Source organism: Penicillium psychrofluorescens (assembly GCF_964197705.1).
Source record: "Penicillium psychrofluorescens genome assembly, chromosome: 3".
In the NCBI taxonomy this organism is placed as follows: domain Eukaryota; kingdom Fungi; phylum Ascomycota; class Eurotiomycetes; order Eurotiales; family Aspergillaceae; genus Penicillium; species Penicillium psychrofluorescens.
Genome location: NC_133441.1, coordinates 1,374,514 through 1,389,954, shown reverse-complemented (window position 1 = coordinate 1,389,954; position 15,441 = coordinate 1,374,514). Strand labels below are relative to the sequence as shown.

Below are 15,441 nucleotides of genomic sequence, written 5' to 3'. Positions count from 1 at the left end.
TCCTGACTAGGGAGGGGGGGAGGGAAAGCCTGAAACACCGGCCTGGGACAACTTCAACGGCGACGATCATGTTGCTCTGTCGAATCCACTTGGCCGAGGTGTTATGTCGGTGACGGCCTGAATTCTCCGACGACAGGTCAAATCACATCATCTGGGAGAAAGCAAATGGACTAGCTAATAGTAGTCAGTACGGAGTAGTCGTGACGGTCACGGCTGCACGTTCCACGCGATCCGCGATTGGCGTAGATAGTGATGTGCAAGAAAGGTAATTTCTCCTCGCCCCGTGTGGAGACGGATTGACATCAATAGTGTCTGTCGGTCGCCAGTGCGGCCATCGAAAGGGGCGACCGTTCGGATTGCCATTGTCCTCCGCCACCTCCGCCCTGAAGCCCGCTCGGGCGTACCTAATCGAGCAGAGAAGATAAGTGGCAACGAGGGATGACGTCGGGACCGGAAGGACATACCAGCTGGTAACTACCAGCTCGGCAAAAGGCCCATGGCCCGGCACCGATGAGTTCCCCGGAGCTGGATCATTCCTCATGTCGACCGAGATTGTCTCCCCTGACAGAAAACGGTTCGGTTCGATCGGAGGATTGAACCAGCGGGAGGCAGCCAATGACAGTCGTCAGGGCCCGGTGGAACAAGAACCCAAGTGCAGAATCATGGACCATGTCCGGATGCCGATGTAATCCATGGATGCCAATCATCATGACCCAATCTGGGGCACGTTGGAGAATGGGAACCAGCGATCGCTCCCCATGTGCGTGGTCGTCGACCTTGCACAGGTAGGGTTGCATCCTTCAGCGAGCAGGATTGTCCTGAACCACTCCGGCCCCATCCTGCAAAGGGGCCATATCTCAGATAAATGATAGAGAGACGCGACCGAGAGATAGTTCGGTGGCTAGTGTATAGTTAGTTGCCTCTCGTCGCCAACTAGGCCCTGAGCAAGTGAATTCAGGGGAGAACCGTGAGCCATGGTTGTTCCTGACGGGGTGGACCCGATCGCATGTTTTTCTCCGAATTCCACTAGTTAGTTCTAGTCCTGTCCTCTCCTTTCCCTCCTACGCTCTTACGCTCTTTCGCTCGCTCGCTCTCTCCCCTTCCCGCTTCCCCTTTACCCTTCCCATACCGGCCAAAGGGAGCACCAGCACCTCCCGTCCATGTGGAAATCTCGATCCACGCCCAGGGATTCCAAGTCGGGGAGTGATTCGAACCGCCCTGAATTCGGCTTTCTGGGGCGTTCACGCAAGAAGTCGCCCGCTCCGCCCAGTAGTAAGTTTTCGCACTTGGTGAGACGTGTTCGGGAATGTCTCGAAGCCTCAAAACCTGCCCACTTTCCCACCGACGCCCCCTGAATCAGTCAACACTGGGTGATCCTGGCGCCGACCTGCATTCTTCCTTTCTGCATCTTCTGCCCCTCCACCCCCTGTTCACCCTCCCCGCACAGGCTGACTAGGTGGGTGACGTACAGGGTTTCAATCGCAGCCAGAGCAGTCCCCTTCTCGCTCCACGCTCCGTTCTTTTCGCTCGTTCAGCCGCGGCCCCGACCGACCGGACAGCGCGCTCTCGCAACAATCTCGAGCGCCGTCCACGCTCGCGGGCTCCGTTCAGACTGCCTACCGGGACCCCAGCTGGCATCCCCCCTCTCTTAGTCACTCCAATCGATCCCGGGTCTCCTTCAACTCCCGGACCGGCGGGCCCATGACAGGCCCTATGGAGGTCGACCGCAGTCGCACGCGGCGAGAACGAACTTTCATCGGCAGCGAGTGCGCCGTGTGCGAAGAACCGCTAGAGCATACTCTGCGGGGTGAGCGCGTGCTCCAATTCTCCTGCAGCCATGTGTCCCACGAAGCCTGCTTCTATGAGTACATTCGCGAATTCGAATCGCAGTTCTGTCCAACATGTAGTGCGCCCCTAGGCCTGGACACGAGTCGTGGTGGAAATGTTCTCGATATCGGTATGTTCACATTCCTTTCCCCGCAAACCCGGAGAAAAAGGATGCAGGTCCCTGACCACACCCCCTTGCAGAGAAAATCAGCAGTATCGTTCGCTCGGTGACCATGAGCGATGCCGCGACCACGCGCAGTGGCCTCACCACCCCAACTGCCTGGGATCAGCAGAGCAGCCGCGTGGCACCCAGCGAGGTCGCCAATCGCTACCCTTCAAGCTATAATCGACGGGACAGTCGCGACACCACCAACCAGCGTGAGCGCGTGGAACGCTTGACGGCACCGAGCTCGCAACACCGCAACCCACATTCGCGCAATGGCAGCACCACCACCGGGTCCGGGGAGTATCCCGAAACACAACACACAGGCGGCGGCCGACGCCACGATTACGACGTGCAAGCGATGGAGTCCCATTTGAGTCCTCGCCCGGGTGCCTCGAAGAATCCGATTCCCGCGCCGACGGTGACGATCCGGAGCGAATTCCCTACCCTGACGCGTTCTCGCCAACAGCAATCGCTCACTTGCTTGGTGACTGTGGAGGTTCCTGTGGGCAATTGGCGTCCGGACGCTGAAGACTTGCGCTCGGCTGGTCCGTCGCAGCTAGACGAGCCGTGGTCGGCGCGATTTCCGCCCAGTGTGGACATCCGCTCGCCCCCCTTCGAGCCGGGAGAGAACATGAATGAGGTTGCGGAGGAATTGCGGAATCGCGTGGACAACTGGCACGGCCTGGAATTCGGCCGCTTTGGCAAGCTTCGGCTCCACGGACAAATGCGCGTCGGCAAGGACCGGGAGTCTTGGCAGGAGCTGGAGTGCTATTTGTTCGCAGAAATGCTCATCTGTGTCAAGGAAAAGAAGGTCGTGGACCAGAGTCAGTATGAAGAGCAGGCCTCCTCCAAACGAAAGCCCACGCGATGCACGCTCAAAGGCTCGATTCTCATCAAAAAGCACCTCAAATCCATCGACACTACGTCCGAAGAGCCGATTCTCTCCTTGAATCTTTCTGTCACGGAACTGCCCTGCTTCTATCTTCGATTCAAGAACCGCACCCAACTTGATCTGTGGCGCCGTGCCCTCATGGAACTTAACCCTGTGGACAACTCTCCGCGCAATAACGAATACGATTATGAAAACGGGGAGGAGGATGACTACCGAAATGGAAATGGCCCTGTGCAGCGCCAGGCGTCTCTCACCTCGTCCTATGGTGCTGCCAAATCGACCGCCACTGCCATCACTGACTACACCAATCTTGGTATGGATGCCACGCCAATGAATTCCATTCATATTCCTCTCGATCTGGTCGTGGTTATTCCCGTGTCATCGTCCATGCAAGGGCTCAAGATCACCTTGCTCCGCGATTCTCTCCGGTTCCTCGTGCAGAGTCTGGGTCCCCGAGACCGAATGGGCCTGGTGACCTTTGGCTCCAGCGGCGGAGGCGTGCCTCTGGTCGGCATGACCACAAAGTCATGGAACGGATGGAACAAGATTCTGAACTCGATCCGGCCGGTGGGGCAGAAGAGCCTCCGCGCCGATGTGGTCGAGGGTGCCAATGTGGCCATGGATCTTTTGATGCAGCGGAAGTTTAACAACCCTGTCTCGACCATCCTCTTGATCAGCGACTCGTCCACCTCGGATCCAGAGAGTGTGGACTTTGTGGTGTCGCGCGCCGAAGCTGCCAAGGTTAGCATCCACTCGTTCGGTCTGGGTCTCACCCACAAGCCCGATACGATGATCGAGCTCTCCACTCGCACCAAGGGTTCCTACGTCTATGTCAAGGACTGGATGATGCTTCGGGAATGTGTTGCTGGATGCTTGGGTGCTATGCAAACCACCTCACACCAAAACGTCAAACTGAAGCTGCGGTTACCAGAGGGCTCGCCCGCCAAGTTTGTCAAGATCAGTGGTGCTCTCCACACTACCAAGCGCGCTACCGGAAAGGACGCCGAGGCCGCTCTGGGAGATCTCCGATTCGGTGACAAGCGGGATGTTCTGGTTCAGCTGGTCATTCAACCTGACAATGCTACGCAGGATAACATGCCTCAGGATCCGTGGGAGAGCCTGGTGTCTGGGCTGGAAGCCCTCGGTGGCGGTCCAGACGGAGACGAACAACGCGTTCTAAGCGTCGAGGAAGTGCCATTGATCCAAGCCGACCTGACTTATGGAGATCTTCTTCGCGAAGGCCACCTCACCCATTCCCCACGGCCATCCCTCCTGGCCATCACCATGCTCCCGGCCAACCCGAAGGCTAAGAGTCAGCGCCCGCCCACTCCTCCAATTCCCCCTCATCCCTCGATCGTGCAGCGCCGCATGGAGATGCTCACTTCCGACATGCTGACCCGCTCCCTGACCCTCGTCTCGCGAGGGCAGCACGATCGCGCACAGCATCTCCTCAACGAAACCCGGAGCATCCTCAAGGGTCTAGGCAAGGGCGGCCTCCCACCTCTACCGCCAGGCGCCTCGCGGCCCTCAGGCAACAGTGACCCCGGCACAGGCGTCGACAATTCCTCCGCCTCATCCCCCAAGTCCTCCACCTTTGCCGAGAACCAGCCCTCAACAACCTCCGACGCAAACACCATCAGCGCCGCCTCCTCCATGGACGCCGAGACCATGACCGCGCTGAACGCAGATCTGGACTCGGCCCTTGAGTGGATCAACCACCCGGCCGTGTTCAGCCGCGACTCCCGCAAAGCCGTCCTGCAGAGTATCGGCGTCATCTCCTCGCAGCGCGCTTACACCTACCGCACCCCATCAGAGGCGCATTGGGCCCAGCGCGTCGCTGGCGTGCGCAAATTGACCGAACGCTCCAAGGAGTGGCGTGAAACTGCGGATGATGCGTTGACCGAGGAATAAATGTTCGGCCATCTCTCAGCCACTTGTTTTGAACCCCCCCTTTCCTATTTCGTTGTGATTTAATCTCTATTTTCTTTCGGGCTCTCTACCTCCGTGTCTCACTTGTCTCTGTCCCTCATACAATACTTGTTCCCAGGAGTCGGTTGAGTGTGGCTTGCTTTGCTGTGCTGTGCTTTGCTTCGCTTCGCGGGTTCGAAAACTCCCTTATGATACCACCGTTTCCCATTTCCCATTACCCATTACCCATCTCCTTTTTGTTCACATGTCCATCTATCCCCAACCGTGACACTGCAGGCGCAGCATAATCGACCCTAGCGAAGCTTCGCGTTTCTTCTCTGGTCTGATATGTTTCCTGTTCTGTTCTGTCCGTTTCTTTATTTCCCTGGTATATGATCTTTGTGTGCGTGTGCCTGTCTTGTTGCAGTATACCACTCCCGTTTTCTTTTTCTTTTTTTCGTCTGTCAATGTAACTGCGTGTCGTTTGTATCTGATGGGCTCTTTTGTTTTTTGATGTATGGTGCGTGGGTGTAGGAGATAAGGTTGATTTTGCAATGGACTGCCCTCCTTTTTTTCCTTTTTGATTGTGTGTGCTTTGGAAATACTGTGACGATCTACTTACTCGCTCTGTCTGTTACTCTGTCTTGTTTATAGCCATTTTCTTTTGCAAAAGGTATGGAAATATTGAAACACCTTTTTTCTGAGGCTTTCTTTCTCTTGTAGAACGTGGCGAAGATGTTGGTTTGATAGGTGGTGATTTAATACCTATCTTTTAGAAGAGTTGTGCTGTGTATTTATTTATCCAAGAGAATTGCTTGATATGCTATTCTTCTTAGGTCCTGTACGGAGTATACTCATAGCTGCTTCCCCGGTTGTGGTCCCAGTTGCCCGTGCGCCCGCAGCTTATCACTTATCGTCAGGTCTGGAGACGGTCCAACTCCGAATGCGACAACCTCTCTCTCTTTCCTTCCCACCCACACTTCTGGGCAACTTACCCATCGCCACTGACCATGCTCGGCCAGCCGATCCTACGCGCACTCCGCGCCCCTGGCTCTCCTCTATACGCTTCGTTGCCTGCGCGCGCCAATGCGTTGACCATCTCCGCCGCTCCGCTCACACGCACTTTCCCAACACCACGACTCCCCCGATCTAGCCCACGATGGGTATCTGACTTCCCCTCTCGGAGAGTGCCATCCAGAATCCGACAACCAGCTCATCGCCCCTCCACGCCCCTCTTTACCCAGAACTTCCCCAGCAATCGACGACCCTTCTTCTCAGGTCCGCGATTCCAATACCAGAAGAATGACCAATACAATCGATTCGGTGGCTCGGGGCGTCAGCAGACGGTGATGTTCCGCCTCATGCAGGATGCGAAACCGCACCATTTCGTGATAATCGGTGTAGTGCTGTCGGGGCTATACCTGTACAACACCGAGGTGGTGGAGGTGAGTACGAGAATCGCATGATTGAATAATCTGAAGCTGTGCTCTGACTACTAGACATATCAGATGACGGGCCGGCGACGCTTCAACTGTGTCTCCCACCAGCGGGAACTGAAAATGGGCGACCAGAGCTACCACGAAGTTCTGAATGCCGAGCGGGGGAAGGTCTTGTCTGAGAATCACCCGCTGACGCGGATGGTGAATCGCGTGTTACAGCGGCTGATTCCATTGGCGCCCCTTGAGGGTGCGGATTGGAAAGTCCATGTCATTAAAGATGATGACATGGTCAATGCATTTGTGCTGCCGGGGTAGGTTGAGCTCGTTTGGTCGTGTCTACACTACTAATATCGATTTTAGAGGCAAGGTTTTTGTATATACAGGAATTTTGCCCATCTGCGAGGATGAGGATGGTCTGGCTGCTGTGTTGGGCCACGAGATTGCCCATGTTGTGGCCCACCACCCGGCCGAGCGGATGAGCAATAGCTTCCTGACTATCGGAACTGCTTTCCTCGTGTCGTTTTTGTTTGACGTTTCGGGACAGCTGCCTTCCATGCTGCTGAACCTCATGTACAGCCTCCCGAACTCGCGTACGCAGGAGGCTGAAGCCGACAATATGGGACTCAGTAGGTCCTGTGAATGACCAGTCTGTGATTGGGATACTGATACATTCTGGCAGTGATGATGTCCAAGGCTTGTTTTAATCCCCAAGCTGCGGTGACACTGTAAGTCTATCGCTCGAGCGAGTTGGAAGCCGCCTGCTAATCCAGGAATCAAATCAGCTGGTCCCGAATGCAGAAGATGGAAAAAGGCTCTCCGCCGCAATTTATGTCAACTCATCCATCGGTAAGTGCCGTCGGAGTATGGTGTGAAAATGGGTTGTGCTAACATGTGGTTCAGAGCTACAACCGGATGGAAGCTATTCAAGGATGGTATGCATCTCCACTTTCAATCCTCAAGCCGCTACTAATCCGATGCAGGCTTCTCAAGGCCGAGGCAATCTACGACGACAGTGGATGCAGTGCTATTGGGCGCTTCAGTAAGTGTTTGTCGTTTCTTGTGTCGGAGTATCAGTTCTAATCCTCCGCAGTGCCGGGTTTCCGAGACGCGTATGGCCAAGAGTCTCGCAGATGATAGATTCATCGGAAATACAATATAATTGTACAATTAGAATATTATGGACCAGCGCCTATAGTACCGACCTAGGTAATAGCACCTCGTTATCTACATACTCCCAGTAGTTCGGGTACCATCGTCAACCGGCCCCTCGTGCAAACAGAGCAAACCCACACCTTCCCGAGCTCAAAATTCCCCAACTTGTTGTCTCCCCTCCATTTCCATCACTTCTGTCTCATCCACAGAAAAACGACCTGTTAATATGTCGTTATCTCTTCCTGGGCCCTCCCAGGCCGGCCTCTTCAAGGCCGGATACCAGAGGTGAGTGGTTTTGTGCGCCCGCACTCCCCCTGTTGTGCGCCGCTTATCTGCAACTCCCCTGAACCACCGACTGACCATTGTCCTCGCACTCCAGCCACGATGCCGAAGATGGAGCCGTCATCCGCAACATCGAGGCCTGCCAAGCTATCTCGCAGACCGTCCAGACCTCCCTGGGCCCCTATGGCCGCAACAAGATCGTCATCAACCACCTGCAGAAGATGATCCTGACCTCCGACGCGGCCACGATCCTGCGCGAACTCGATGTCGTGCACCCCGCCGCGAAGCTCTTGGTCATGGCTAGTCAGCAGCAGGATGCCGAGATGGGTGACGGGACCAACTTGGTCATCGTCTTGGCTGGTGAGCTGTTGAAGAAGGCAGAGGAATTGATCCGCATGGGCCTGAAGACGAGTGATATTGTCTCGGGCTATGAGAAGGCTCAAAACTTCGCATTGAAGGTTCTGGAAGGTATGCTGTTCCTGCCCGCGATTGGCCCCTACGACAATGGCACTAACCTGGGCGGTTTCTGGCAGATCTCGAGGTCGATCGGCTGAAGGAGCTGCGGTCGCAGACGGAACTCAGCAAGGCGCTGCGGACAGTCGTGGCTAGCAAGCAATCCGGCACCGAGGATATTCTGGCTGGATTGGTGGCCGAGGCGGTGCTCGCGGTGCTGCCCAAAAACCCCCTCAACTTCAACGTGGATAACGTGCGGGTCGTTAAGATCATGGGTGGCAGCTTGGAACAGTCCCGGGTGGTGAGAGGTATGGTCTTTGGACGGGAGCCAGATGGAATCATCAAGTCGGCCCGCAAGGCCAAGGTCGGCGTTTTCAGCTGCCCGATCGACGTCGGCCAGACCGAGACCAAGGGCACAGTACTCTTGAAGAATGCACAGGAAATGGTGGACTACACGAAGGGCGAGGAAGACCGTCTGGAGACCGCCATCAAGGAGCTCTACGATTCCGGCCTTCGGGTTGTTGTGGCTGGTTCTTCAGTCGGCGACCTGGCCCTGCACTACCTCAACAAGTTTAACATCCTGACGATCAAGATCCTGTCCAAATTTGAGCTTCGCCGCTTGTGCCGGGTGGTGGGTGCTACCCCCCTCGCCCGTCTTGGTGCACCCATGCCCGACGAGATGGGCAGCGTGGACGTGGTCGAGACGACCGAGATTGGTGGTGACCGAGTCACCGTCTTTCGCCAAGAGGAGGCCAACGCTGTGACGCGCACAGCCACCATTGTGCTGCGCGGTGCTACCCAGAACCACCTGGACGACGTCGAGCGTGCCATTGACGACGGCGTGAATGTCGTCAAGGCCATCACCAAGGACCCGCGCCTGGTCCCCGGAGCCGGCGCGACCGAGATCCAGCTGGTTGACCGGATCTCCAACTTCGCCGACAAGACTCCCGGTCTGCCGCAGTACGCCATCCGCAAGTATGCCGAGGCCTTCGAAGTCATCCCGCGCACGCTTGCCGAGTCCGCCGGCCTCGACGCCACCGAGGTTCTCTCCCGCCTATACACCGCACACCACCGGTCTGGACCGACCGGCCAGTCATCCTCTGAAGAGGAGGACGATGGCAGCTCCTCGGACGAGGAGGAGCCTTACTGGACCACCGGCGTGGACCTCGAGATTGGCTCCTCTTCCGGTACTCTGGATGCGGTTGAGGATGGAATCCTGGATCTGATGGCCACCAAGAGCTGGGCGATCCGTCTGGCGAGCGAGTCTGCCCGGACTGTGCTCAGCGTGGATCAGATTATCGTTGCTCGGCAGGCGGGTGGGCCAAAACCCCCTGGCCCGAACGCCAACTGGGATGAGGATTAATTGTATGTTTTGAATGGTGATAGATCTTCCCACGATATCACGAAAAAGAAGAAGAGACTCCTGGTGTGAATAAAAATGAACAACTATAGAAAATGATTCTGCCCTTGTGTATAGTTCTGGTCCATAAGAGCGATGATATAAGCAATCCACGTGACCTCTTTAGATTTTCCCCGAGTCTCGCTTTCTTTTTGTCTTGCCGCGCCAATTGAGCTGTCTCTTCCCTTTCCTTCCGAATTGCGTCTTTCATTCTCCATCATCTGCGTTTCTCTTCCGTCCCACTTCCGCCATGTCCCTCCCTATCCACGCAGCAGCCCGCTGCTGCAGACACCTCTCTGGCGCCGTCCGTCCGTCCTCCCTGCGCATCGCGACCTCCGCATACACAGCCCGCAGCACACCCAGCAGCCGGCGATGGGAGTCGACCGACGCCGCTGCTGCCGCTCCCACCAGCCCTAAGATTACGCAGATCGTCGACCAGATCAGCCAATTGACGCTGCTGGAGACCGCCGACCTGGTGTCTACCTTGAAGGTGGGTGCAATATTTCCCAACCCTCTATTGACCCACCATAAATAGAGGCGCTTCTTGTTATAAACTGCGAGCTCCAGAAGACTAACTAGCCATTCAATGCAACAGACACGCCTGAACATCCCCGACCTCCCCGTGGGCGGCTTCGCCATGGCCCCCGGCGCTGGCGCTCCAGGCGCGGCTGCCGCAGTTGAGGAGGAGGAAGCTGCACCCGCCGCAGCGGAGAAGACGCTGTTCAACCTGAAGCTCGAGTCGTTCGAGGCCACGTCCAAGCCCAAGGTCATCAAGGAGATCAAGAACATGCTCGGCTTGTCGCTGGTGGACAGCAAGAAATTCGTCGAGTCCGTGCCCAAAGTCATGAAGGAATCGGTGCCGAAGGAGGAGGCAGAGAAGATTGTTGAGACGCTCAAGGGGCTGGGTGCTAAGGTTACTATGGAGTAAAATGTTTGGAACGATTTAGAGGTTGGGGATGGGGGTACCGGCTCTCCTCTTCTATTTACTCTTTTTTTTTGGTTAGATGCGTGAGGGCAAATGTACATTATACGCATTGCGTTATGGCTTCGTTGTTTATTTTCATTTTTATTCCGAGTATTCTTTTGTAGGGAGCTCAATTGGATGTATTGAATGCATTTTCGCATTGAGGATCAATTATGGATCGAGACTCCGACTCCGGATCCCGCCAACTTTCTTTCTTCCCTTTCGACCTCAACCCGCCAGTCGCTCCCACACACTCCCCCCTCCTCACACCCACGGGCATTCGCCTCCCATGCCCCTCCGACGAATGACGCCTTTGCAACAATGGCTCCAACTTCGTCGAGGCCTTGGCTCAACCACCAGTGTGCTCTACCCACCGCACGCGAGCAACCCCCTCTCCCCAGTCGAGCGACTTCTCGCTCTCTCCAACCAGCACAGTAAACCCACCAGCTCCCGCACGACAAAACGACCCTTTCATCACACACGTCCAGCTCTTCGGAAAGGCCCTAAACCATCACCCAGAGTGGACGATGCGCAATGGCAACAGAAGCGACAGCGATCAGCGGAATTCTTGGACAACAACCGTTGGATTAACTGGAAAGACTACGATCTCAAATTGGCAGAGGTTCGATACGAAGCAGAGTCACTCTACAAGTCCGCGACGGAGGCGGGTATGCTGCCGAAGTCTCTCAAATTGAAGGATTTCATCGATATAGGAGTCAAGTTGCTTGAGGCGTCGACCAAGTCAACTGGGCCCACCAAACAGGCGATCCGATCTATATCTCAAGGTACGTTCATCTCTATCTGTATTGCTTTGGCCCAAGTCACTAATGCGACCCTGGTACCCCGGCGGTAGATGTTGACACCGTCCACAAAATCGGACATATCCACTCCAACTCGAGCAAGCTTTGGCAGGCATGGCTTCTTCGGGCTTCCGCAAATGCAGAGGCCAAGGCCGCCGTCGTTATTCTAGCGGCTCAGCAAGCCAGAAATCAAAAAGTCGTTCAACGGACCCCATACACGGACCTGGTTACCACCTTCGCCCGGCAAGACCGCTACCCGCCCGCTATGTTACTTGAAGCGCATTTTCTCCAAAGACTTGGGAAGAATCAAGAGGCTCGCGATCTGCTAGACAAGGAAATCTTTCCGTATCTGCAACCGACGGCCATCCAGCCTCCGCTTTGGGAAGATATCACGCTAGGCAGGAACATTCAGTCGCCCTGGACTCTGCTTGCCACTATCACCGCGCAATTGCAGCTCCACGAGATGACCGACCAGATCCTTGAAACGGCTGCGATCAAGTACCAGGATTCCGACGCTTTGGTCAAGTACGCGGCCGTTTTGTGGCAACGGGGCGAGCAGGACAAGTATGAAGAGTGCATGAACAAGGCTGCCATGGCCGGCAACCCAGATGCCTGTTTCCGGCTAGCCAATTACTATTACAAGATCTCGGAGCATGTCTACGATCCGCGCAGCGAGAGAACCTGGGAAAGCCCTGCCACCAATCCCGTTGAACGGTTTCTCCAAAAGTTGTTCCGGCCATTGCAGGAACGGATACGTCAGAAGATCGACCCATTCATACACCGTGAGACCTACGCCAAATTGGCTACTGAATGGTACGAGGTGGCTACGGAACTCAACAGCAGCAATCGCGTCCCGGCGTTGATGGCGGCGATCCTGCATCGACGGGTACATAACTGGCGCGCCGCGCAATACTTCATTGATCTACAAGGCGATGATCCTTTGTTGGCCAGGAAAATGGGTTTAATGTCGTTGCGTGACGGGTGGGAAGACCCGACCTATGAGCCTGATATTAAAAGCTCGATGTTGCCTGTACCATGATCTAAGCAGGACTGGTCATTAGTTCTGTCGTGGCAGAAGCGCCTATTGTTATCATATCTGTATAGTATGTATTATATCAAAATCTATTTCCAGCGTTTGCGTGTTCTTCCGCTTTGTCCCATCTAGCCTTTGAAGATATCAAAAAGAAAACCGCCAGCCTGAGCTCCGTCCATATATCCCGTCCAGTTTTTACCCGCAAAAATAAAATCAAAAAAATAAAGACGAAAACCCCAACCAACCAGATAGATAGAGCCGTTGAGACATGTATTTCTTTCCCAGCGCCGCAACACCCACGAGCTCTCAAGTCGTCATTCATCCCAAGTCACGCCATAGAAGGAAGCCATAATAAGAAAGAAAGAAAGAGAAGTAAACGCCGCCCCATTTTCAGGACCATGCCCCACAGAAAGGCAGAACCAGAATGAAATAAAGAACAGAACAGAACAGAACAGGAAAGCTCGTACACCACCATCCAAACCTATGAGCCGACACAAAAGAGAAAAAGAGATCAATGGGGCTTCCTCCTCCCCTTCCCTTTCCCCTTCCCCCTTGTCTTTAGCTCCACAAACCCAAGAGCCTTCAACCCTTCCGCTAGATTCGACGAGTCCTGCATCCCCGGGAAATCCTTCGCGGGATACACGCGGAACGGGTCCGACCACGCCTCCGCAAGAATAGGCATGGACTGGCCCGTATCCTCGACGGAGCCCCAGTTCATAAGCCGGAACTGCAACCGGTACAGGCCCGCGGAGCGGATGGAGAGGTCTGCGAAGATAAAGAATGTTGATGGTGGGTGGATGTGAGGCCGTGACAAGGACGATGGCGTGTTTCTTCTGCTTGTGTTTCTGGACATTGTATTCGCAGATGAGGAAAATGATGGGTGTATCGGTGCTGATGTCGGGTCTGGGTCTTCGTCCACATAGAAGGGAGACATGAATGCTTTGCCGGAGAGTAAGGGTGCAGAGAATGCGTCGTCGGGACGAGCGATGCCGCCGTCTCCTTCGCCGGTGCTACGGCGCTTGGAGCGTGTGGGGTCTGCATCGGTGGGCTGTGCCGATGGGGAAGACGACGACACGGGAAAGAGCAGACAGCCAACAGTGAAGCGCGGATCTTGCAGGATATCGCGGTCCCCTTGAGAAACTGGATCGAAGTCTGTTAAGAGGATCTGTACTATCGGAGGCGGGTCGACGGGCCGACGATCTCTGTCGCCAGCGCCGCAAGCTCGCGCGGCTTCGGGCTGCTGGCGGACATGGAGGTGGTAGCGGGACTGTGTGGATGGACGGCGTGGTTGCCGTGATGGTGGAGGAGGAGGCAATGATGACTCTGGATAGTGATGAAGAAGCCTATCAAACCCTAACGGCATGCTATAGCTTGTTGGCCGTGATCTTTGTCTTGATGGTGGCTCGTTGTGGCTGCTGCTGCTCGCCCCGGTGGACGGAGCTGCACCGCTTGCGTATACTCCGGCAGCGCTCGTTTCTGAGTGGACGGGGCTGGGCATCGTTCTCGAGCTGCTGCTGTGCCTGAAATTCAATGTTAGATCACGAGTGTCTTGCGGCCATTGCGTGTTACTTCTGGTGTTAGGGTTTCGTGGAAACGACCTTTTTGGTTTCTCTTTGGCCCATTTCTGTCCAGCATCTTCCTCTGAGAATGCAAGAATGGCGAATGAAAATGAAAATGAAAAAAAAGGAAAGAAAGGGACTGTACTGTGATTCCAGGTCGTATCCCCGATAGCTGTCATAGTCGCGGCCATGGCTCATAGGGCTTGACACATCCTCGTACGGGCTGGGGAAACCGAATGGATCGGTATTCGCAGGGTTATGGGTCCGTAGAGGCAGCGTTTGTGGCATAGATTGACGGTAAAGATGCCGTGAGCTTTCAGAAGAGACCGCGTACCTAGCATCGGAACCCCAGTCCGGAAGGCGGCCACTGAGCGAGGGCAATCGGGGCCCTGGCGGCGTAGTTAGGACGGGATGATCGTACACCGTTCCGTGCGGCAGGAATTGTCGAGATTCATGCCTGGGGTATTGCGGATAGGGCATCCGAGGCTGTTGCGGACGGGCCGGGTCGAGGTTGTCTGTCCGTTCGGGTGTGGGACGCCCCCATTGTTGCGATGGCGGCCCCGACATCGATCCGGTCACGGAACCCCGACGGAGCGGGTTGGGGGTCTTATTATTTGTAGGTATGTGTCCGCCAAGGTAAACTCCAGTGTGTTTCAGCTCGCTGCAGGGCCGACATTCGCGCGAATTAGAAGCGGTCAGATTAGCCACGAGCGAATGACTCGGAGCGCTGATATCTATATATGCCTGCCTCGGAGGGGGGACCGCAATTAATAAATGAAGATATAGTGTAATGCATGTTCTGGGATTGGACAGGAAAGCAAAGAGTAGGCATCTGATAACTCCGCCACACCCGCATGTATATTCATGTATGTAGTATGTACTCACCAAGAAGGCATGATAGGGAACGGTGTGCGACCCTGGCTCAGTTGCCTGGCGGCAGGAGAAAAAGAATAGAAATTCCACCCATGCCCGGTCCCTCCCCCCCGGCCCTTTTTGTTTCCTTGGGTGTGTGTCCCCTGGACCTAGTCAACCCTAGTCACCTCGGGATGACTATGGCATGGAGATAAACGGGCGGAACGGTTGTGTGCGTCGAGCGACATCCGATTTATTATTATTAATATGCTCATTATGTTATTTTAGCACTAGCTTTACCAAGCACCATCAGCTCTAACTACACAGTACATACTACCACTGGTGGCGCACCCGGTCCACTATCACAGCCCCCAAAACGAGGCAAGACCCGTGGGGGAACGGGCCGAGCGCGGGTTTTCGCCACGAGACCAGGGGGCAAGGAGAACCAGTAAAAGCCGTGTATTTCGCGAGCGTAAATGTGCGTGGGAACAGCTAGCCTATTTGAGGACCCCAGTTCCTGCTAGCAACTAACGCCCGAAGAGCTCCGAGCCGGGTGCAAGAAAACCCAAAAAACCCAGAAAGACGGTCAGGGTTCTTTCACACCTCTCTTTCCCAAATATGAGGCTCCCTGGCTGTGTAACCACGCGATTAATGGCGGTGGATATCGTTTGAGAAAGAAGGAACAAGAAAGGTGAATTCCGGGGCAAGGCAGCCC

General features: G+C 55.2%; 4 protein-coding genes across 4 annotated transcripts; all 4 read left to right on the top strand.

Moving 5' to 3' along the window:
• Positions 1-1,160: 1,160 nt before the first annotated feature.
• Positions 1,161-4,796, top strand: PFLUO_LOCUS4653 (uncharacterized protein; the record flags this gene model as incomplete). Its single annotated transcript, XM_073782026.1, has 3 exons — positions 1,161-1,272; positions 1,472-1,957; positions 2,029-4,796. 3 exons carry the CDS (start codon positions 1,161-1,163, stop codon positions 4,794-4,796), a joined length of 3,366 nt encoding a protein of 1,121 aa, XP_073638722.1.
• A 1,007-nt stretch (positions 4,797-5,803) lies between these two features.
• Positions 5,804-9,482, top strand: PFLUO_LOCUS4652 (T-complex protein 1 subunit theta; the record flags this gene model as incomplete). The annotated part of the gene is made up of 10 exons (XM_073782025.1): positions 5,804-6,238; positions 6,293-6,543; positions 6,593-6,858; positions 6,912-6,957; positions 7,003-7,078; positions 7,133-7,164; positions 7,213-7,271; positions 7,594-7,669; positions 7,764-8,134; positions 8,200-9,482. 10 exons carry the CDS (start codon positions 5,804-5,806, stop codon positions 9,480-9,482), a joined length of 2,895 nt encoding a protein of 964 aa, XP_073638721.1.
• A 286-nt stretch (positions 9,483-9,768) lies between these two features.
• On the top strand, positions 9,769-10,446 carry PFLUO_LOCUS4651 (mitochondrial; the record flags this gene model as incomplete). The annotated part of the gene is made up of 2 exons (XM_073782024.1): positions 9,769-10,008; positions 10,114-10,446. The coding sequence occupies 2 exons, from the start codon at positions 9,769-9,771 to the stop codon at positions 10,444-10,446; spliced, it is 573 nt and encodes a 190-aa protein (XP_073638720.1).
• Positions 10,447-10,771: 325 nt separating this feature from the next.
• PFLUO_LOCUS4650 (mitochondrial) lies at positions 10,772-12,321 on the top strand (the record flags this gene model as incomplete). The annotated part of the gene is made up of 2 exons (XM_073782023.1): positions 10,772-11,267; positions 11,336-12,321. 2 exons carry the CDS (start codon positions 10,772-10,774, stop codon positions 12,319-12,321), a joined length of 1,482 nt encoding a protein of 493 aa, XP_073638719.1.
• Between the last annotated feature and the right edge of the window lie 3,120 nt (positions 12,322-15,441).